Source organism: Mytilus californianus, unplaced genomic scaffold (genome assembly GCF_021869535.1).
Source record: "Mytilus californianus isolate M0D057914Y unplaced genomic scaffold, xbMytCali1.0.p SCAF_10, whole genome shotgun sequence".
Taxonomy (NCBI): Eukaryota; Metazoa; Mollusca; class Bivalvia; order Mytilida; family Mytilidae; genus Mytilus; species Mytilus californianus.
In genome coordinates, this window is record NW_026262582.1 from 15,143,639 (window position 1) to 15,167,557 (window position 23,919).

At 32.2% G+C, this 23,919-nt stretch overlaps 2 protein-coding genes across 2 annotated transcripts; both read left to right on the top strand.

Annotated features, from left to right (window-relative positions):
• The first annotated feature begins 12,072 nt into the window (after positions 1–12,072).
• Positions 12,073–20,048, top strand: LOC127718687 (uncharacterized). Its single transcript, XM_052224742.1, has 7 exons — positions 12,073–12,156; positions 12,216–12,242; positions 12,567–12,735; positions 13,158–13,345; positions 15,596–15,623; positions 16,282–16,341; positions 19,145–20,048. The coding sequence occupies exons 1-7, from the start codon at positions 12,073–12,075 to the stop codon at positions 19,573–19,575; spliced, it is 987 nt and encodes a 328-aa protein (XP_052080702.1). The 3' UTR covers positions 19,576–20,048.
• Positions 20,049–20,843: 795 nt separating this feature from the next.
• Positions 20,844–23,245, top strand: LOC127718688 (ankyrin repeat domain-containing protein 50-like). The gene is made up of 2 exons (XM_052224743.1): positions 20,844–21,042; positions 21,546–23,245. The coding sequence occupies exons 1-2, from the start codon at positions 20,844–20,846 to the stop codon at positions 22,811–22,813; spliced, it is 1,467 nt and encodes a 488-aa protein (XP_052080703.1). The 3' UTR covers positions 22,814–23,245.
• The last annotated feature ends 674 nt before the right edge of the window (positions 23,246–23,919 follow it).

Sequence of the window (23,919 nt, forward strand, 5' to 3'; positions counted from 1 at the left end):
TGTAAAAATGTATGTAAATCGACAACATTTGAACAAGTGCTATATATGCATCAGTCTCTTTACCTCACGTAAAAATGTGCAAGCGGGGCCCTTGCTGAAAAATCACCATGCAAAATGTTGAACAGAAATCTGTTAACGAAACGACAAAAGATGAATTGATCAAGAAGAAAGAATTAAAAACCTTAAACCAAAAAACTATCTGCAAATCAGACAGTTTGATATTACAACCATAGCACAAACAGATGACAAAATGTAATAACATAAAAGCTGTATTGAATACTTACCCAATTTTACAAAATGGAGTTTTGAAGAAATTGGTAAGAATTAAGTAATGAAGCACAGTCAACTAATGATCCATTATCTCCAAAGACATCGATAGTATCTGGTTGCATCTATGTACCTTGATACCAGTCATTGTATGTCAAAGGTTGACTAGATTGCTACTCGAACGTGCCTTCAGTTGTAAGGTCTGTGAGACCTATCCACCAGTCTATTAAAAGTAAAACAAATTTCTTATCTGATGCGAAACATGGAAAAGCAAGATAAACAACATATTCGCACATACATGCACATTGCTTACAAAACGAAAGGCGAAAGATCTCAAAGGGAAATTGAAACTCATAAGTCAAAAACAACTGAAAATGCCATGGGAAAATTGACATGCAAACTTCCATTATTCAGCACATAATTAAACAAAGTCCTTATTTGTCTTTGTATACTTTTAACATTTACTGTTTAGTCCATTTCTTGTAATATCCTTTTGGCATGGCTTGCTATTTATACATCCCGCCATTGTGTTATTGTGCTATGGTCATTTTTTGGTATTCTTGTCTTTCATTTTTGCTTATATGCTTTGTCTATAGAGTGTCTATATGCCAATTTATGTTTTTCTCTGTTGACATAGTTGTTTGTTTTAATAATGATTACGATTAAAACACAATATTGACTGCTGTACCCCAATTTTTGACATTTTTTCCTATTATGTCTGTTTGTTTTGCTCATACATTGTTGTCAATATAATGAAAATTTTTGCGACTGTCATAGTTAAAAGTTTAGGTAGCTATAACAATGTATAAAACCAGGTTTAATCCACTAACTTATACAAAAGAAAATGCCAAGTCAGGAATATGACAGTTGTTTTCCATTCATTTGATGTGTTTGAGCTGTTGATTTTGTCATTTGATAACGGACCTTCCGTTTTAAATTTTCCTTGGAGTTCTGTATTTTTGTTATTTTATTTTTTCCGTACATGTTCAAAATGTATTATTAATGGATCCAAGTTAATAATTGTTACCTCTTGAACCTATCAATGTAGCAATACGTATAAAAAATCGTTTCCCTCTTTAGTTTTAATAGATGTAAGTTTGCCACCCATACCTTCACAGTAAGTCTAAAAGTACAACATATTAGGTCAACAGATACACATTAATCTCAAAACAACAATTTCACTATTACAGTAAATGATTCCGTGCATATTTATTAAATTTGATTTATAACACCTTGACAAGGCATCGATAAAGTGTTACAGATACATTTTATTTTTTATTACTGAAACATATCGGCAAATTTTCGGTTACCTTTTTATTGTTTTTGATAATTTCGAAATTAAAAATATTCGACTTTTGTGAAACCAAATTGAAATTGTTGTAAAAAAGCGTAAGTGAAATATTGGAATCTTTATCTACATAAAGATGATTATAAAGCAACAATGTGGGGACTGAAAGAATCTAAAGTCAGGATTTCCATGTCTTTTGCAGCTGTTTTGGGCAATGATTGTACTTTTAAAGAGTTAATAATCAATGTATATACCATGTATACATGGTAGTTTTAACTAATGTGCAATACTCAATAGTATAGAAGCAATTTTAGGTGTAAAACATCTTCAAATTAAAAACAAGTTACTCGACCCTCACATTAATTTCGGTGATATTGTTCTCTTTTTTATGGTACGTCAATTCATCGTTAACTGAATAGCTTTCGTTTAAGTGATATTCAAGAATTACAATTGAAACAATGTATTTTCTTTTTAATACATTTTTACTGTGCAAGATAAAGAGGAAATTAAGCATTTTATTTTTGTCTAGTGTAGAATCTAATGTAAAGGGGACAAGACGATATAACATTTGTCCCTCATTTTTAATGTTCAGAAGTATTTTCTCAATTTTAAACAAAACAGTTTTAATATTCTGGTCATTTGGTCAATGTTACGTTACCCTATTACTATCTTAATGTAGAGCAAAAATAACCAAAAAAGTTATTTTCTGCATAATTAAGAAATTACATTCTATTTCTCATTGAGTAGGTAGTTTTAAGATTTGATGTCCTGAGATTTCATTTTAACGACGTAAACAAAACGAAAGTGATATCAACCGGACATTGAAGTTCAATATTGCAAAGAAGAAGCATCTCTCAAAACACTGTATTGACTAATTAGTCAATTAATTAATCTAATTTAAGGATTATGAGATGTTATAGAAGATGTGTTTACTGACAGGTTACTTTTTGTTAAAAAAAAAAGCGCGAAAAGTGTAATACTTACCTTTGACTCAGAACAAGTAAACGATCTACAACTAAAAGTGTAGATTGTGCCATGAAAAGAAACACTAGTCCGTGGACATCCTATGATAAATTAATAAAAAACAATTATCATTTATCCATATGATCAGGTCAATTTGTGATTCCCGTTTACCAAAAATGAAATTTGCTTATTTTTGTGCAATTTCTATTTGTTGTTTTCATCATTTTATCATTTTGAACTTATTTTACTTTCTTTTCTTAAAATGCAATTATATATTGTCAAGTTAGCTTTTAAATAGGTAAAATAACAAAAATACCGAACTTCAATGGAAATTCAACACGGAAAGTCCCTTATCAAATGGCAAACCAAAAGCTCAAACACATCAACCGAATGGAAAACAACTGTCATATTCCTGACTTGGTACAGGCATTTCCTTACGTAGAAAATGGTGGATAGCTAACTAAACCTCTCACTTGTATTACAGTCGCATTGAATTCCATTATATTTACAACAATGTGTGAGCAAAACAAACAGACATAACAGCTAAAAATGTCAAAATTTGGGGTACAGCATTCAACATTGTAATATAATCTTAATCACCATAAAACAAATAACTATTTCAACAAAGAAGAACAAAATGGCATATAGACACTCTATGGACAAAGTACATAAGCTTAAACCCGCTTGTGAAAGTTCATACAATCTGAAATAAAATAACGCCTAAAGTTTATTTACATTACGCAAAATAGTTTAAAACGTAAATGGATTTGAAAAATTCAGCTAAAATATAACGGTATTCTTCGCAACGTAGTAGCCAAAAAATTATGACCACTCTTTTGTTTTCCTTAAAGTCCTATGATCCGTTATTTTTCACAATAAAGATAAATTTGTTTTATATACCTTCATTGCTTACACTCACTATATAACACGTCTAAATAGACTTTTAAAAAAATTATCAGATCTTTAGAAATGTACTGCAATTGAATTATTGTCTTCTGGTACTTTATTCGTCCGCCGCTTTTCCTTGCAATGACCTTTATCATGACAACAACACACAACCCAAGTGCAAGGAAAAATCACTGATGGACGAAAAGTAAACAAACGTGAACGGACGATAGTATAAATCAATTTTTGAATGTTTGATATACCAAATCCAATAGTAAATGTTATGACAAAGTTAACAAACACGCATGGAAAATAAAAAAGAAATACAAATCGTGCTATCTTCTTACTAATTATACACGTGTTCCTTGATTTTGTGTTGATTGCTTAGCAATGTCTCTATCACTACACTTTGGCACCAAAACGAGGGTATTAATTAGCAGCCATAGTGTTTGATCAAAATACCGCCTGAAATAATTTGTCTATGTTATATTTGTGATGTTTTCGTGTACAGAGGACAAGTTAACGTTTTCTTTGTTTGTAGGAACTTCAACTCGAATTTGGAGGAAAATATTCATTACTAGGCGTTTCATTTGCTCGTTGGAAATTTGTGTTATACAACTGCCATTCACAATAGTTTTTTGTTTTTTAATTTTATCGAGTTCTTTTAGTATCCATAATTTCTTCTTTCAATCTGTAATATGGATGGGTGCTCACGAAACATGTATATAAAGTAAATATGACGATTACACCGAAACATTAACAATGTTATATCTAGTACAATCAGTAGACTTAAACATCTTGACCAAAACTTCGGAAAGATATAGTTCAAATAATGCCTCGAAACTGATTGTTTAAACTGTCATGCCAATAATAGATAGTAAAATAATATGCACCGACAGTAACAGATGGACAGACAAACGGACGAATAATTTGATTGCAGTATGCCAACAATTCTAAAAATAGGATAATAATAAATAAATAATGCAAAACATTCCTAACATTAGGTGTGGTTCAGAACAATTGTGGTAAACATATTTTATTCGTTTAACATTTGTGTATCAGTGTCGACGATGAAAAGAGCAAACCGTGCAAACCGCTTATCTCTTTTCATTCTGTAATCACATTTTTTCCATAGCAAATCATTTTGCAAGAAAAAAAAGCTAATTTTGTTAATATGTTCTCTCCGTCGACGTTTCTTGAGGGGCAATGAACTGTCGTCAGCATGGTCAAGTTCATTAAAAAATCTACATGTTATACGACGTCGACAAATTTTTGTTTAGTCTTTACATTTGTTAGTTGAAACGTATGTTTTTATATGGCAAAGAACAATTCTCACATCATGTTTTTCTTTTTTTTTGAATATTTTTTTTTATTGCATTTCTTCGTTTGCTCTTAATTTGTGAACATAAATGTTATACTTTGACGCCTTTATGTGATTGTTAGCTAGTGCACGAGGATTTGAAGCAATGCACGATCAATTTCTACAGTTTAATCATACCCACCTTTAATAGATATTGTATGCCGATCTTTTTTGTACATCGTATGTTTTTATAAAATGATTTTGAATGAAATGCACTTTCAACCAATTTCAAAGGATATCTGTGACTTTGAAATCATTATTTATCAAGTGATACTTTTACTTAGTTTTCTCCGTGCATACATTGTTTTTGTCAGTCATTTCCCTAAGTTTATTCTTTCAAATGGCACTCTCAAAGTTGGACCAATTTATTCTTTTTTTTCGAAAGGTTGATCATTTTTATCACAATCCATGTGTGTTTTCATTAGATCTCAGATGTTTATTTGTAAAAATTCATTTGTGACGTCAAGTGTCGTTGCTTTTCTCTAAATTTATATAGTGATGTCACGAAAAAGTTTATTATACATGATAATAGTAGATAAAAAGAGCACATTGTTTGTTTTCGAGATCATTGAAAAAAGAAAGATAAAGTGTTTCTATATTTAGTCAAACATTCATTAGCGAAACAGATTTTACTTACAGATCTCGTGAAATTGAAATTTCTCCAATCTTGACAGAGAAATTTCAGAATTGTGCACATCATGACAAACCTCGCGTTTAATATTATAAAATCGAACTGTATGAAGACGGAAAATGTTGTATTACAATCGATGCAGTAATATAATCTCATTATTTATAAATATCACACGTATCATATACTATCTGATTTAAATGTTTGAGCTATTTAGATCTACTGAAGTGTATCATTGCTTGTGACAAAATTATTTCTTTGTAGACTCTATATATATAAACACCTCATGAGGAAAATTAGTTTTACAAAAGGAATATCTGAGTAAATTAATTTCTGAAGAGAAGAAACTCATTGGAGACATTGGTAAGTTATTCTAACATAAAGCTACGTCAATGTCTGCATTCAAAGTATATATTTGTACTTTCTCGTGTATATCCTATATCTAAATATAAATCCCTATAATGTATGGTCTATTTCAAGTGTTGATAGTTACACGAACCTGACTTTTGCTACTAAACACTAAGTTGATTGATAATTTATAACTAACCAGTTCATGACATTGGGGACCCTTAGCGTTTGTATGAGCCATAATATACTCCTGTAGCATGCCCCGCTTGGTCTGTACGATGAAAAGATCCGGGGTCGGTATGATGAATATTAGCAGCTGGCTATCCGATAAACTGGTAGGGGTGGAATAAAAATGTGTGTTGCCTTTTGTTCGTACAACTAACGATAATCAAGGATACATTCAGGTAGCAGGTACCCTTAGCAATCGTATTAGCCATAATATACACCTATAGCATGCCCTGCGTGGTCTGTAGGGTGAAGAGATCCGGGGTCGGTTTGGTCAATATTAGCGGCTGGCTATCCTAAAGTGTGGTAGGGGTCGAATAAAAGTTTTTTGCCTTACGATCGTACAATAAATAATACCTTAGGTTGCAAGCAGGTAGCAGGGACCCTTAGCGTTGTAATGAGCCATAATATACATGGACTATTGCATATACGGTGATTTTCAGGCCTATTAGGTTCGTGTATCCCATTTTCTTTCTAATGAATGGTCTGCTTACCTACCAAAAGTCCTGCAACATTTGCCAAGACCTGTACGATGTTAGTCACCTCGTTCAGACCTATAGCTAGATGGCCTGTCGCATATAGACAATGACCGAACGATTATTTGCCTTTGCGAATCAGAGGGAAGTGTCCCTTATATTTCCGATTAACGGAAAGACGCCCTGAGTCGCAAAAGAAATTGGGCCATATGACTGACCCTAACCCTAACTCTAGGTCGAAAAAAGGCACAAAGGCAGTTGTTTTAATCACCTTTAGCTTTGTTTGCCCTAGTGTACCGATACAACTTTGGGTATCGTAAAAAAATATCCATTATAGTCTACTACCATATGCTTCAATTGTTTGGGGATATTTTTTTGTTTGTTATATTTTTATTATTATTTTTACCTCTATTTCTTTCATAAAAGTGGTATACCGCTGTTCCAACGTCACAAATGTAATTATGAAACACTTTAACCGAAATTTAAAGAAGTAAGAATCCAAGCATAACATAATTGAAAACTAAATTGAAAAATCTGCAAGAGTAAGCACAACTATAGTACTAGACTTTAAATACCAAAAACAAAGTATGTGATCCTCAATACTTTTACTGTTATTTTTTCCTGTGATTTCCTTTTGTTTTCGTCCTTTTTAAGGTAACCTTATGTGTGGTCATACTTCTTTTGACTAATTGTCTTCCATTTTCTTCTTGGTATTGTCAACATTTTCAACTGTGTTATAGAACTAACGAACAAAAGGACACAATTGCGCTTACCAGAATATTTAAAAAGATATATTTCTCATAGTGTATCAAATTTGTACTTGTATAACGTTTTACATCGTTTTTACCATAGACAAGTTTAGGGTCAATCATTTTTTGATGGTTTGTACTTATTTAGTCTAATTGAAATCTTTATGTATTAACAAAGCGAACCACATGTGTTTGACAAAAAAAACCCAGATATTTGATTATCTGTCTTTATTATTTGAATAATAAATATAACAAAACATAACATATTAGATGAATGATTCAACTGAAAGATAAATATCTAATACTCTCTCGTCAATGTTTAAACAGCTTTTCGACGAGTTTAAAATGAATTCGTGATTTTAAAATTTATGTATTTATACATTTGATTTGTTTTTTTCCGACATATGTCTTTTACAAACTTTTTGTCATGTTAATTACAGAAGATAAGGGAATGCAAATGCAGTTTCTTAAATCTTATATTATCATGTTTATATGAATAGTAGTACAAAAACAAATATTATCAATTGCGTGTTTGTGTCCTTTTTTTGTTCGAGTGATGTTCCGAAAACAGGTCAATAACACATTTTGTGAAAAATACGCGATAAGACGAAAGGTATAATCAGCAATTTATTCATTGAAGAAGCAGAACCCAAAGTTTGACAAGCTTTATTTAACCTCATAATAAATATTATCCATTGTTTAAACAGCTTTTCGTCGAGTTTAAAATGAATTCGTGATTTCAAAATTCATGTATTTATCCATTTGATTTGTTTTTTCCGACATAAGTCTTTTACAAATTTTTTGTAATGTTAATTACAGAAGATAAGGGAATGCAAATGCAGTTTCTTAAATCTTAAATTATCATGTTTATATGAATAGTAGTACAAAAAAAAAAATATTTTCAATTGCGTGTTTGTGTCCTTTTTTTTGTTCGAGTGATGTTCCGAAAACAGATCAACAACACATTTTGTGAAAAATACGCGATAAGACGAAAGGTATGTAGACTATAATCGGCAATTTATTCAATGAAGAAGCAGAACCCAAAGTTTGAAAAGCTTTATTTAACCTCATAATAACACATACATGAAAACAGATATGACCTTTACCTAGGTTCGTCCCTCGCTCTGGAATATCAAATAATAATCTAAAGAGAAAGTTTTAACGCTTTTTAAACACATTGTGGTATCAACAGCATAATGGAATTCGTAATTTTCAAAGGTAGTTTTATTTATATTTATTTTACTTTATTTATCCTTTCATCCTCCAATCTGCTGATCGTCATCATTGCCTCGTGTGATATTGAAAAAAATTAAACAAAATGGTAGCATACGCTACAAAGTTATTGCTTTGTGATACCATATGGTATAATTTGTTGTTATATTTAAGTGGCCGACCTCTTCTTATTTTCATAGGAGTATGAATTCCTTCAAACACTTGTCAAAACAAAAGATGAAAGAAGCCAGATCATTTAATTTCACATTAAGATATATTGCTGATGTGTTTTCCTTTAACACTCCAAACTTTTCTGATTAGGTTCCATCAATATATCCTCCAGAACTAGAAAGTAATAACGACTACCTCCACCTCAAACGTGTCAATATTCATAGATTTAATTTAGAAATAAGGAGATGTGGTATGTTTGAGAATGAGACAATTATCCAACAAAGTTCAAATGAAGTGGATGTAAGCAATTATAGGCAACCGTACATGTTTCAATAATGATAACACCTATACCGTATAGTCTGATTTAAAAGGCCCCGACATGAAAAATATACACTACTCAATTGGTAAAACTAACGGCAAAATTTATAACAAAACAATTTACGAAAAACAAATATGAATCAATTCATGAGGCTTACTTAACTGTATCTGTGATATCATTAACTTCAAGTTCGATGAGTTTTTCAACATGGTCATCAAACTTTGAATTATTTAGTGTGAGAACTTCGTTTATATAGCGGAAGTTAATCTAAAGAATAGTAAAAGCTTCCATTCATTCTCCACAAGAAACGCCTGTTTTAAGTCTGCCTCAAATAAATGAAGGAACATGTTTACAAGAAGAGCAGTATTAATAGTTTTTATGATAATGCCAAATGTTTTTTGAAAAACACACCCTCATTAAGTTACAAACATACTGTCAAACAAGAAATCAAGCACCATGATGTCAGTTTCAGAACAATATTTGTGTATCTACGTTGTGAAATTGAAGTCCAAAGTAACATTAGATTCAGTCACATTTGGCGTTTAGGACCGCTTTTCAATACTTCTAAAGATTGATCAATAAAGGGACTTACATTTCACACTTAATAGAAAGTTGATGGGTTTATGTTATGCGTATCTATATATGAGCTAAAGTCAACTTTATGCAAATGCACGTATGAATGACAAGTAATAGACTTTGATTATTGTTGGAACATTCAAAAACGATTTAAAGATGAATTTTGGTCTGTTTTGTAGGGCAATATATCAATTATGAATTCCTATATAACTTAACAAATATGTTTTCTTTTGTTATTTGGAACTTGGTTTAAAAATCAATGATAACATTTGTTTAGATTAATCCATAATGTATTATGCTGTTCGCTCTTGCTCTAATGTTGTCAATTAGGGCAATGAAGAAAAGTTCTACCTTTAAAGGTGTTAAAAGTTAAATTGTTGTTGCTAATTGCTAGATAATTATTTTTTTTTCAAGTCCGATTTTTATCGACAACCCTCTTAAACAGTATTTCAAACATAACAATCTATTGAAAATGACTGTATTCAAGAAGAGTTTTATATCATAGGTCATGTAAATATTTGACATACTTTGTTTATATTCAATTTTTTCATGTATACACGTATATCTGAGTAACTTAAAATACAATAGGTTTTATCTGCATATAAAAAATCGGATAGATAACTCGGTCCTCGGTGCTCTTCAGCTTTGTACTTGTTTTGGCTTTCAAACTTTTTTCATCTGAGCGTCACTGGTTGGTCTTGTGTGGACGAGACGCACGTCTGGCGTATTGAATTTTAAGCCTAGTACCTTCTGCTAGCTATTATTCGTGTGTTTCTTTGTCCTATATGTTCTCCCATTTAGTGTATTGTGGTCCTGTCATGTGATGTTGTCGTTTTGGTGTTGTGTTTGACGTTGCCATAAAAGTGGGAGGTTTGGCATGCTACAAAACCAGGTTCAACCCACCATATTTTTCTTAAAATGTCCTGTACCAAGTCAGGAAAATGGCCATTGTTATATTATAGTTCGTTTCTGTGTGTGTGTTACATTTAAATGTTGTGTTTTTGTTGTGTCGTTGTTCTCCTCTTATATTTGATGCGTTTCCCTCAGTTTTAATTTGAAACCCGGATTTGTTTTTATCTCAATCGATTTATGAGTTTCGAACAGCTGTATACTACTTTTGCCTTTATTTAACGGAAAGTTTTTTACTGGAACTTTGTATCATTTAAAACTTTCTTTTATAGATTTAGAAGCAGTGATTCATGTTACTCAAATACTTCATCAATGTTTAGAAATATCTACAGGTGTTGTAAAATGACCATTTTTGTCAATTAATATAAGAATAGATAATTGAATGGATGGTTAATGAACCTCACGGCCAAATGTTAAATACATAGCTATCAAGTGTAATTGATATGATTCAGCATTTGTACGAAACCGACACTGACATATTAATTTTTGATAAACTTACTAACTAATCTGTAGGATAAAAATTGTCTCAAACAAATATTGCTTACTCTAGTCAAACCAGTCATTATCATTTCACCATCACAATAGTGCATAGAATTTTTAAGTATTGGTTTCCACTAGCTCCTGCACTCGAGGCAGACTACCAGGGGTCCTATTGATCATTCACGTAGTATATAAAACAAAACAGTTATTACAGGTTACACTTTGTAAATACAGCTGTTTCACAAGCCACGCCTCTTTTAGGGAGATATATTATAATCATAGATATTTTGTTTTGTTTACGTACTGGTTCCCATATATGATCTCTATGTTTCATCTCATAGAGAAATAATGAGAAATAACTTGGGAATGTTACCAGTATAAAAACCATATAGTAGCAGCAAAAATTGAATTCTGAGGAAGACTCAAAGTAAAGGTAGGGGTAGTACAGAATTTAAGTATAAGTTTAAACTCTTAGAAGTTCGGGCATATAAATGTTGAAAATATGCCGCACAGCCCTATGTTTTGACCTTTGAAAATAAAAAAAAGTAGTGTAAATCATCTTTCTTTAAAACTTTAGTAAAAGTGGCACAGCTTTAGCCGCAAAGGGAGTTCCTATGGTAAATCGCATTGTTTATGTTTACAGAAGTGCAACCTATATACAATGACGGAACATTCACTTATCTATCTGGTATGTATCTCAATTTCTTGGTTCACTGATCAATATTTAGTTTTAAGTCAGTCTGTTTCTTAGTCTCTTAAAACAATTAGCTGATATATTTAGTAAAAACACTTTTGCCTAACAAAAAATTGGTTAAACGAAAATCAACAGTTTTCTGGGTTTTTTTTATGACAACATAAACGAAGCAACATGTTCATACATCTGTTTTGAAATTTGCTCCTTTCAGTAACAAGCATAGGACACGTTTTTCTCATATCATTGAAGGTTGGAACAGTTGCTTCAATAATCCTTAAACTTGGTTGCCACGATAAAGCAAATACAGCAGAGAGAGTCGTTAATCACAAAAAAACCATCAAAAAACAATAACAACCAAACAAACATTATATGCTTTTTTTTAATATTATAATATTTCTGAAATAAATTATACGTTTTCTATTGTTACTTTTGCAGGAATAATGAAACGTTTTAAAGGGAAGGGATCTGTCTAGCAAAGATCACTGGTTCGTCAAAAATAGAGATGTAGTGTAAAATAACAAAATGGCCGAACTAAAAGCATCTAGGTCATTAAAACAGGCAATACCAACTGATTTACAAAGACAAGTAGAACACATACAGAATATAGTACCAAGCCTTAGAGGTATACAAAAAATTTGGAATTATATTGGTCTTCTAATGTTAAGTCAAGTGTACAGACCGATGCTGAAAAGGTATCAATTTTCAAGATAGTTTAATATATGCATTATTGCATGATTGTGTACTTTTGATTCTAGTCTATTATGGACTTGTTTGTTTTGTCGTTGTATTTTGTATTTTGCCATGACGTTGTCGATTTTTCTTTGACCTTATAAGTTCAAATGTCTCCTTGTTGTCTCTTGCCTCTTTTTTTATTGAACAAATTTGAAAGATATATGTATTTAGTGTCAGTTAGGTCCAAAATTTTACCTTCTCCATTAGTTTTTAAAACAGAGGTATTCTTCTGTCATCTTTTATGAAATTGACTAAATATTAATCTTTCTTTTTTAATTGTTTAGATACGATCAGAAATACGTAATCCGTGGGCACATTGCGACTTCAGAGAATGGACCACAGGAAAATATACAGATTCGTTCAATTTAATTGGACAATTTGTTAAGGACCTTGGACTAAGTAACAGAGAAGAGACCAGGGTCTTTGGAGAACTAAACACTTGGGCAACAAATGGTAACTAAATATAAAATGTATCGCATACTAAATGTACTATTTTAAATAAAAAAAATATGTGTACTATGTAAGTTTCAACATTCACACTGTCAGTAGGTTAGTTCATTTGTTGTAAAAACGAATTATGTTATATAGATAATTCATTGAGCAACACATTTTTAAATAAAAACTATAAAAACCTCATACAATAAAGACATTTCAAATTCCATCCTGGGGATCAAATCACAGATACAACTAAATACATTACTGGTATCGATTTCACAGTCAACACAACTTTATAACTCTGATCTATGTCAAAGACAACACAAACTTCCTTACTCTGATCCATATCACAGACAACACAATAAACACTTATTTAGTAATCAGTAACAAGTATCCTAAATCCATACCTGCATTTGTAAACAAATGATCTTGTTTTGCAGGTCAACATTTCCTGAGAGGAACAACACTTGGTTTAGAGATTGTGGGGGACATTCGTCAACAGACACACATTCTTAGTAGATATTTACAGACTTTGTGTTCTGAAACAGACAGTCTGTTTAATAAAGTGCAAAAAGAATTAACAACAATAGAAAGCGATTTACAGGAAAGGATAAAAGAATTAGAAAATGTATGTAAAATTAAATGCTCAACTAATATACGTTACCTTAATTACACCCCAGAAAGTCTCAGTGATATTTTCTGAAATAAGAAAAAGCTGAAACCCATTTACTCAGCGATATTTTGCTTTATGTATGGATTCATGTGCAAATAAGAAGAAAAATATTCATGGTCTGTAACAACATGATAGAAAAAGTGTCATAATCTGTCAAACTTTTATCTGTCTGGCTGTAGCTACTTCTGTCCACCTTTTGTTATACTTTTTATTTCCCTGCATAACAGATTTAATTATTAAATATGGCAACATCATCAGTCAATTCCTTTTGGTTATTTCCCTTCAATAAGTATTTTAGCCCATGTTTGCATTTTTGTAAAAGTATAGAACAGAGGTGAAAGATACCAAAGGGACATTCAAACTCATAAGTCAAAAATAAACTGACAATGCAATGGTTAAAAAAGAAAAAAGACAAACAACATTACATGGAACACAACATAGATAACTAAATGCTTAGCCACTCGAACCCCACCAATAACTGGGGGTGATCTCAGGTGCTCCCGGAGGGTGAGCATATCTTGCTCCACTTGTGGCACCTGTCGTGTTGCTCATATTAGTAGAAACCGGGTGATAACTTTAATTCGGTAGGCCACATTTTTGAAAAGGGGGACGGGATTGTAGGTACATTGTTGGAACATATCCGCTACCATCTGTGAAACGGATATTCCATAACGGTCAACCAACTCGTTATGGTGTCCGTAAAAATTATGAAGGCATAACTACTTGGAACTATTGGTTTACTAGCTTCCTTGTTAGCAGCAACCCTCTTATCAAGGAAATCATAATAGGAAATACAAGCCCTTGAATAGCCTATCAACTGGAAGATATATACTCTGTATGCAGGTGCAGCAGTAATGTTGCTACGTAGAAATGGAAAGGTCACAATTTGGAACCTGAAATCATCCGTTTTGTCGTAAAGTTCTTTTTTCAATCGGCCCAAATTGTCAACTCAAAGTTGGATTTGAGATTGAGAATAACTGCAGAAGGAAAAATAATCAGATAATGATATGAAGCAATTTTAGATTATTACTGAAATAATGAGTCGACAAAAGTATTGTTCTTTAAAGACAATTTTGACATATTTTAGTGTTTCTTGTCTGATATCTTGAATACCTTTTTAGATAGATAAAAGTTTTGGACAGCAAATGTGACCAGCAACACAAGATCTCCAATGAGTCAAAGTAAATGAAATAGTCTTATAGTTGTTGCCCCTCAATCACAATGTTGACCCTTTCTTGTGTCGCCTTGACGTGGTCAAAAGGCAAAACATATGTATGCTGTTTTCGGCGACTGTGGTGGCGGTGTCAACAATGTATTAGTTTGAGATCAGGTCAGTTTATAGGCAACCACTGGTGGTAGATTAATGATATTTAGTTTGCCATTACATTAGCATTGAATTTGTTAGACCCTGCCCCCTAGTGTCGTCTATTAACCCTAAATCTTCGTACAATGTATAAGGTCATGATTAGGTCAGTTTATGAGGAAACCACTAGTGGTAGTTCAATGATATTTGGTATGCAGTAGTTTTAGCATTTGCACATTTCATTTTAATGGCGATTGTTTGGCTCCACGCCCTCAAATATGGTATATTGACTCTTTTGCCTAATGTTCATGAATTGGCTTGTGTTTTTGTCAGTTTATTTGGAAACACGAGTGGTAAATCTATGATATTGGGTATGCAGTTATATTAGCATTAGTGAATCTCATTTCCATTGATATTGTTTGGCCCTGTACCTTCAGTCATGGTTCATTGACTGAATATTTTGCTTAACTTAAATGTTAAAGTATTCCTATTTTATGTTTTACATTTGCATTGTTCTATCAAAATAACAAAAAGGCTGGACATTCTCTGTGTTAACAGTTCATCTTTTCATGTTTGCTTATTTTCTTGTAAAATGATACAGGTACGCAGTAACTTGGTTCAAGAAACATTATCAGTAAAGCAACATTTTGGCTCATTTGGTTTCAATTCAACACACATTTTCTTATTGCTTTGTATTAAATGCGAGGGCATCTATATCGTATCTTAACATCTAGTTTGTGTTGCCATGGTACTGTCTTTCCCTCTGCGATTGATGGTTTTGTTGCTATTTCTTTTTCAAAACTCTAAACTATACAGCACCACTGATTGACATTTTTACTAAAGTTACATTTGAGTTATTGCTTTGAGTTAAATATCCTTAAAGGTACTCAATTATATTTCAGAAAACTAAGGAGCATGATGAAACAATAAGTGAGTATAGTAATTGTTTCTGTCATTTTCACAGAACAAATTCACTGATTGTGAATTGGTTTCGATGAATTGCTTGTGGTATAAATGATACTAAAAGCTAATGACAATTTAACAATACAAATAGTGGTATAAAAGAATTTACAAGCTTCAGGACTGTTGAGATCAACTAATTTGATTAGTGTTCAACGAATGACCAGAAGTATATTTGTATTAATGGTTTTAAATAATATCAACAAATAATAAAAATATGAATAGCACGAGGGTAACCATTACTTGAATTTTTTAATATCATACTTAGTTATTGACTATAACGCGTATTCAATTACAAAGCTTATAAGGTTATTACATACCAAGTTTTCATTAATGATAAATCATTTTATTTCTGCTTTTGTTTTCAATTCAGGAATTCAATGTTGATGCTTGATCTTTTGTATAAAATAACATGAATAAGGAGGTGTATGATTGCCAATGAGACAACTATCCAACTGAATGTAAATGAAACTAATTTAAGAAACTATATTAAGGTCACTATTTGGCTTTCAACAATGAGCAAATCCACACCCTATGATCAGCTAAAAGGTCAGAATATGACAGAAAAAACAATCAAACAAGACCTCTTCTTGATGTATAGCAATTTGAGTAACTGTATTGTTTTCAGATAACCTAAAAGAAGAGATAAAAAATCAAGTTGAAGATCATATTCCACAACATATTCGATGTATGCATAATTCAAGTTTACTAAATCTCTATTGTCAATAATCACACAAGGGCATCCGTTGTTATATATGTGCTTGTTTTTATATCCGATATCAAGTGCTCTTCATGTATATAAACTGGTAGAAATTGCTTGGGTAGAACAATAGCTCCTATCAATCATTTAACTTGTATTTTATTAATGAAGGTTGTGTGTCATATCCAGTTTCAATTTTCAGAACTTACAAACCGGTACAATTTTATACTATTCCTTACGGTGACGATACAAACTTTACTACACCAGAAATGTTTTTCGACAATCAATGTCTTATCAGTGATGCTGGAGGCAAAAATATTTGAAATTTTAAAACCTAATACAAACGTTACAGAACTTATAAAACCAACAAGAACCTAAAGTACAGCCAAATCCGTACAGGGAATAAGAGCTTTGCACTTTGTGTTTAGTTGTGTTATTAGTAGCTAGCACATCTCATTGCTTTGACGCCTTTAACATTATTTTGGCCCTCTACCTCAGTCATGGTATTTTTTGTCTTTTGCATAGATTACTAAGTCTTGTTACAGTTTGTGATTAGGTTAGTGTATAGGAAACCACTTATGGTAGGCCAATGATAATTGGTGTGTAGTTGTTTTAGTATTAGCACATCTCATCTTTATGAAAAGTATTGTGCATATTTTGCATGTTAACGGTTGGACAGTTTAAGAGGAACAAATAACAATAAGTTAATGATACTTTTGTATTAGCATTATTTGGCCGTATCAAAAATTATCAGGCGACTAATTATAGATGTTATTGCCCTTTAACCCTTTGGACATTTTCCAAACGAAAAGACAGTTTTACTTCAATTGAATAGAATATGTAATGATCAAACGAACAAACAAAGACCATATTGGACTCATATGGACTGTAATTAATGAATATTCCAGAAAATCAGTTTTGACCAGTTACATGTTTCTCTCAAAAAGTCTCATGATTTACTGAAAAAAATGTGAAAGAATATGAAATGTATTAGACAAAAGTAGGTTAAAAGTTAAACATATGTATTTTTTTTTGGTCAATATAGATTATTGTTTTGGTGCATAATCAATGATTTAAATCCATTGGAAAAAGAATAGCCTGTATTGTTATAAAAAGAGGATTTACCTACCATTTGCCTTGTAATATCGATGTTGAAAACATCCAACATAGTGGTTTTCAGAAGCTTCTGTTGTAGAAATCCAATCACTGACACCAGTTTCTCTAAACATGTGCAATCTAATTAAAAATCAGATCCTTTGTTCAAGCTTTGCTTACAAGGATCTGAAAACGCTGCATTCTACTTTCTGTTTTAAACACCTTTCGATCTCCTCTGATTTTGTCGGATTAATACGCACTTTCAAAACTTTAAAGGCTGAAACTGAATTGACTGATATAATAATTACCAAAACAGAAAGTAAAACGGAGTGTTGTAATATTCCTATAAGCAAAGCTTAAACACAAAATTTGTATTTTAATCAGAATGTGAAATGGGTTAATTAAAAATGTGGACGGACCTAAAGCCTATACAATGACACATGTACTAAATAGGCAATAATCTGATCACAAATTATCACTTCCTTTCAACTTGACTTTTTCATGTATTCTGTATTTTTGATTGAAATTTTAAGTAAAGTTTATCTAAGTCATATTTCAAGTAGAAATTCATTATTTGACCTCCAGATATAAATAAGCATTCTTTCTGCTGTCAGTTGGTCCATCTTCATGATCCTACCTCTGCACGTCATGACATAGTAATGGAAGTATCAAAATATACTGCTCAGGAAGCTACAAAAATAAGAAACACCTTATCCAGCGTTTAGAAATTGAGTGTTGTTGCAAATTCCTACATTTGAAGCAAATATATGAGGATATGTTACCCAAGTCTACTTGTTTTTCCTTGACACACCAAAGTTCTTTCATTTCAACAAAATGTTCACCATCACTATACACAAACACTAAGGAAATAACATTTTTTACTTCTTTACAGTGTAAAAAATCAATAAAAATTTAGGAGTCTGAATTTGTCTTAACGCTACTGCACTATGAATATAACTGTTATGGTTGTAATGTTGATAATATTTTTCTAGGACGCCCGGCAAAGTAATATAAAAATAGTCATAGTTTCCCCAAAATCAATTGTATACCAGACAAAATTCTATTTTACATTAAAAAGAAAATCCAGAGCTTCTAATGCAGATTTAAACTTGTGTATACAAAAAAAGGTCTAAGTAAATATGATAGAGCTAGGGCTTAAAGATAATTCATGTTTTAGTTAACAGATAAATGGACCTGAAACTTTTAGCGAACAAGGATTAGTAGTCGAGTTATTGCTTCAATTCCAAATTAGTAAATAGGGTTTAAATTGATTATCCTCCGATAATTTGAATACCACTGTCAGGTTTACCTCCCCCTCACCCTCCTTCCTTTCACCCCCCCCCCCCTTTTGCTTGCTGGATATAAAAATGTTACAATGTCTGAGCAGGGGACACACCTACCTCGTCCCCTTTCATCTCCATGATCTGTCATTGTGTATTTATGGTACGATCAGTCCTTCACAACTTCGACATTGCATATTGTGATGCAATATTCCATCAGAAGGTATAGTACTAAGTAATGTTTACTCAAAGATTGTCCTTAAAGACTTTCGACATATTCAGTTTTAATCAGTTAAGCAAGCAATAAATTTCTTCTTTGTAACCTGAAATAAACCATTTTTCCTTTAGTGTATGATAGAATTAAATTTAGAAAACAGAACAACAGTTTGTTTTATAATTTTTCTTTTACTTTGTAGCTCAACATGAACAAGAAATAAGAGAATGGGAGCATGACCAAATTACTTTCGTCAAAACCAGAGCAACACATCACATACTTGGATCACTATCCTTGCATAACTGTATCTTTGTGACAGGGAGCTCGGGTTGTGGTAAATCTTCTAACATACATCATGCCGCCGTTCACTTACGTGACAGATTTGGATATGAGATAATACCTGTTTTAACAGGACCAACAGACATTATAAATTATTATGATAAAAACAAGAAGCAAGCCTTTATTGTTGATGACATCTGTGGGAAGGAAACGATCAACATGCAGCCATTACAGATGTGGAGAGATTATTCAGAAAAAATGGAGAAAATATTCAAAGTTGAGGTAAAAGATGATGCAAGTGAAAATGATGGCACAGTCTCAAAATTTATGTCCAAAATTACTGATTTCTTGTAGACTGCATATATATAAAGAATCACAGTTTCAACGTATTAAATTATTCACAAAAAAAGAATGCAATTTATTATCAGAAGAGTTGTGTCTGCAGGAAGCTGAAATAATGCTTATGTTGCACAAGTACCTTCCTGGTGACGTAATTGACCATGAAAAGCAAGTCATGCAGAACGTTGATTACTTTCCCTTGCTTTGTAAATTGTCAAAAGACAAAACATCTGAGGAAGTCAAGAAACTGTTTACAGCTCCTTTAATCAGTATTAAAAAGAACATAAACAACATTATTAATGAAAACAAAGAACAATTTTGTGCACTTGCTCTGTGTATCACATTTAATGATGGGTTCAATACAGATTGACTGAAATTAAGATCAGTTTCAGAAAACAAGAAGGACAAACTTGAGGACATTGTTAAAGAATTTGACTTAGACTTAAGCAAAGAGAAGCATAGAAATTCTTTAAAATCTGGTTTTTCGACATTAAGGTAGCACAATACAAAGATTTTTTTACTTCCAATCTCCAACCTTTAAAATGATGTTACTTTCTTATGACTGCATAAAAATGAATAAAAGAGGTATATATAGATAGATAAAAGATTAATCTTTTAAATGAATGCAATATTTTTGTTATGCAATCATTATGTAATCAATTATTATGCAATTAATGGCAAAATCTTGGTCAGTTCACTTGAATGAATTTAGCTCTGACATCTCTATAACTACACAAGAAATTTTAACGTTATCTTAATCAACACAGCAGGAGCTACAAAAGGGTGTCTCAAATTATGGCTATCTTATTCCATTCTCTCATAAATCTGTAATTAGTGTAAACATCCTTACCACATAAAAGTAGAGATTATTTGATTAGGTGTAAAATTTGATCTATACATTCTATCCAAAATCTGAGACACCCTTTTGTAGATAATGGCTCTAGGAACAACATATTATAAAATCGACCCTCTCGGGGTATCCATGAAGAAGCTAATTTCAATTGAAAGTGGAAATTTCTTGTAAAATTTTGTAGACACAGTTAAAATTATAATTAATTACATAATTGTTGTATAATACTAACATTGCATTAATTTGAAAGATTAATCTGTTAGCTATCCATAAATACCACTTTTATAAATTTTCAAGCATTATAAAGAAAGTTACAGCATTTTAAAACTGGGGAGTTGGAGGTATAAAATCTTTGTATTGTGCTACCTTAAATGGCACCTTTTTAAAACTGAGAGGCACAGAGTATAGAATGATACATGACAAAATCTTTAAAATGGCAGCTGTAATCTGTGGACAGCAGCTTACAGAATGTTTCATAAAATATGCTCCCTCTGCCTTTATTCGGGATCATTTCATTTTCGATTCTCTAACGGAAGTCCATGAAAAGGATGATTCAATTATACTATTGAAAGACCAAGAAGAAGATTATTTTGAACGACTGTTATGTGACTTAAAAGAGCATGTCATTACAAGTACATTCCATAATTACCAGTTAATTTATCAGACATTTCGCGATAAGTTAATAAGCTATTAAAGAAGGAGTGATGATGCAAAAACAGTATTAAAGAAGCTTGATACACAAGGTTGCATAATAGACTATGATCGTGATAATGAACAACTATATCTGTTTACGCACACAATTATACAACACCCTTAATAGAATCAGCAATTAAGGGTTATTTTGATATTGTTCAATTTCTGATTGTTAATGTTAAATGTAATGTGAATAACACAGACGGAAAAGGCAATTCCCCTTTACATAAGGCATCTGAAAGAGGACACTCAGCTGTAGCTAAATTTTTATTAGAGAACAATGCTGATGTATCTCAATGTAACATATATAAAATGTCTCCATTGTATGCGGCCTGTGAAGGAGGATATAGAGATACAATAGAACTGTTACTGCATAACAATGCTGATGTCGATCAGTGTGATGACAATGGATTGTCTCCATTGTTTGTGGCCTGTTCTTAAGGACATAAAGATACAGTAGAACTGTTACTACAGAACAATGCTGATGAAGATCTGTGTGATGACAATGGATTGTCTCCATTGTTTGCGGCCTGTTCTAAAGGACATAAAGATACAGTAGAACTGTTACTGCAGAACAATGATGATGTCAATCAGTGTAATGATTTAGAATGGTCTCTATTGTTTCTGGCCTGTGAAGGAGGACATAAAGATACAATAGAACTGTTACTGCAGAATAATGCTGATGTCAATAAGTGTGATGATGAGTATGGTGAGTCTCCATTGCATGTGGCCTGTAGAAAAGGACATGAACATACCGTAGAACTGTTACTTCAAAACAATGCTGATGTCTCTCAGTATGATAAGGATGGATGGTCTCCATTGTTTGTGGCCTTTTCTAAAGGACATAAAGAAACAGTAGAACTGTTACTACAGAACAATGCTAATGTCAATCAGTGTAATAAGAATGGATTGTCTCCATTGTATTTGGCCTGTGAAGGAAGACATAAAGATACAGTAGAACTGTTACTTGAGAACAATGCTGATGCCAATCAGTGTAATAAGACGGGTGAGTCTCCGTTGTATGTGGCTTGTAGAGAAGGTCATAACGATATAGTAGAACTGTTGCTTCAGAACAAGGCTGATGTTTCTCAGTGTAACATAAACAAAGAGTCGTTATTGTATGTGGCATGTGGTGAAGGACATACAGATACAGTAGAACTGTTACTGCAGAACAAGGCTGATGTTTCTCGGTGTAATGATGACGGAAAGTCTCAATTTTATGTGGCCTGTAAAGGAGGACATAAACAAACAGTAGAACTGTTACTACAGAACAAGATTGATGTCAATCAGTGTTATAACAATGGTGAGTCTCCATTGTATTTGGCCTGTAGAAGAGGATATAAAGATACAGTAGAATTGTTACTTCAAAACAAAGCTGATGCCAATCAGTGTGATGATAATGGTGAGTCTCCATTGTATGTGACCTGTAGAGAAGGACATAACGATATAGTAGAACTGTTGCTTCAGAACAAGCCTGATGTTTCTCAGTGTAACAGAAACAAAGAGTCTTTATTGCATGCGGCCTGTGCTGAAGGACAAAGAGAAACAGTAGAACTGTTACTTCAGAACAAGGCTGGTGTCAATCAGTGTAATTATGATGGAGAGTCTCCGTTGCATGTAGCCTGTAAAGGAGGACGTAAACATACAATAGATATGCTACTTCAGAACATTGCTGATATCTCTCAGTGTGAACAAGAAGATGGAATATAATCTTTACATGTGGCTTGTGATATTTATTCATTTAGCAATCAAATATATGATATGTATACTTTCGACGAGAGATATCCAGGTCACATTGAAACTGTAGAACTATAACTTACATGGAATGGAGATGTTCGACTGTGTGATAAGAAAGGTCAGACACCACTTGATATTGCCCACAAATCACAGTCCGTAGCAATTTTAAATCTTTTTAGTAAACATCTCCAATTAAAAGCATTACAATTAAATTAACTATCTAATAAACTATGGATTTGACATGAATACTAGTTACAATGTAGAAAATATTAGTCATTTTATGCATATTAGTTTATGTACTTTATATTTATAACTTTAGTATATGTATACTTTAAAAGAGAGATATCCAGATCACATTGAAACTGTAGAACTAGAATCATGTGCAAAACAGTGTAGCCGAGACCATTGATTGGCGCGCTAAAATATCCCATTGACTGGGTCAGATTAGGTGAACGTTCGTCTGTAACGCCCACAACTCACGACGTATTTATTATAAACATTTAAACTGTGGGGTTGCCAAAGGGTCTCAGTATATATACGAACTACAGTGCACAGTATATTATATACATATTTTATTTGCGATCATAAAATGTACAAAGTCGTCCATTACTATGTAAATTGGGTCGATTAAAAAAAAAGCTGAACATGTTTCTGTTGCCAAGGGTTTTCACAAGTATAGTAGTTAGCAGAAAAGATCACCAAACTATACATTTTACCTATTCAAAAACGTAAATGCAAATTTCACAAGGCTTGATCCAAATAGCCTTTTTACTGTCTAATAACTTGCAAGTACGGAAAAGACAGGAAAGAAGTATATTTTGTCTATATGTTTTGTGTTTGCACACTTTTTAAAGTTGATCATGCATTCGTTCTAAAATAAAATTTTGACCAGATAAAAGTTTAAAGATGACATAATTGGACAACCGCAATTGTTAAATCGCTTTGACGTCCGAAAAAAAGATAATAATCAACATATCCATTGTAACTTTTAAAGCCAGTTAAATCCTTTTTTGCTGAAAGAACGTCCGATATCATAAACATGCATTATCAAACATAACAAAAACGCAAGTAAAGAACGT

Excerpts from the sequence above, each read along its gene's own strand:
- LOC127718688 (XM_052224743.1), top strand. The coding sequence starts at position 20,844 with ATGGCAGCTGTAATCTGTGGACAGCAGCTTACAGAATGTTTCATAAAA. Across the intron at positions 21,043-21,545 it reads AAAAGAGCATGTCATTACAA|GACATAAAGATACAGTAGAA; the intron begins GTACATTCCATA and ends CCTGTTCTTAAG.
- LOC127718687 (XM_052224742.1), top strand. The coding sequence starts at position 12,073 with ATGGCCGAACTAAAAGCATCTAGGTCATTAAAACAGGCAATACCAACT. Across the intron at positions 12,736-13,157 it reads AAACACTTGGGCAACAAATG|GTCAACATTTCCTGAGAGGA; the intron begins GTAACTAAATAT and ends CTTGTTTTGCAG. Across the intron at positions 16,342-19,144 it reads TATTCCACAACATATTCGAT|CTCAACATGAACAAGAAATA; the intron begins GTATGCATAATT and ends TTTACTTTGTAG.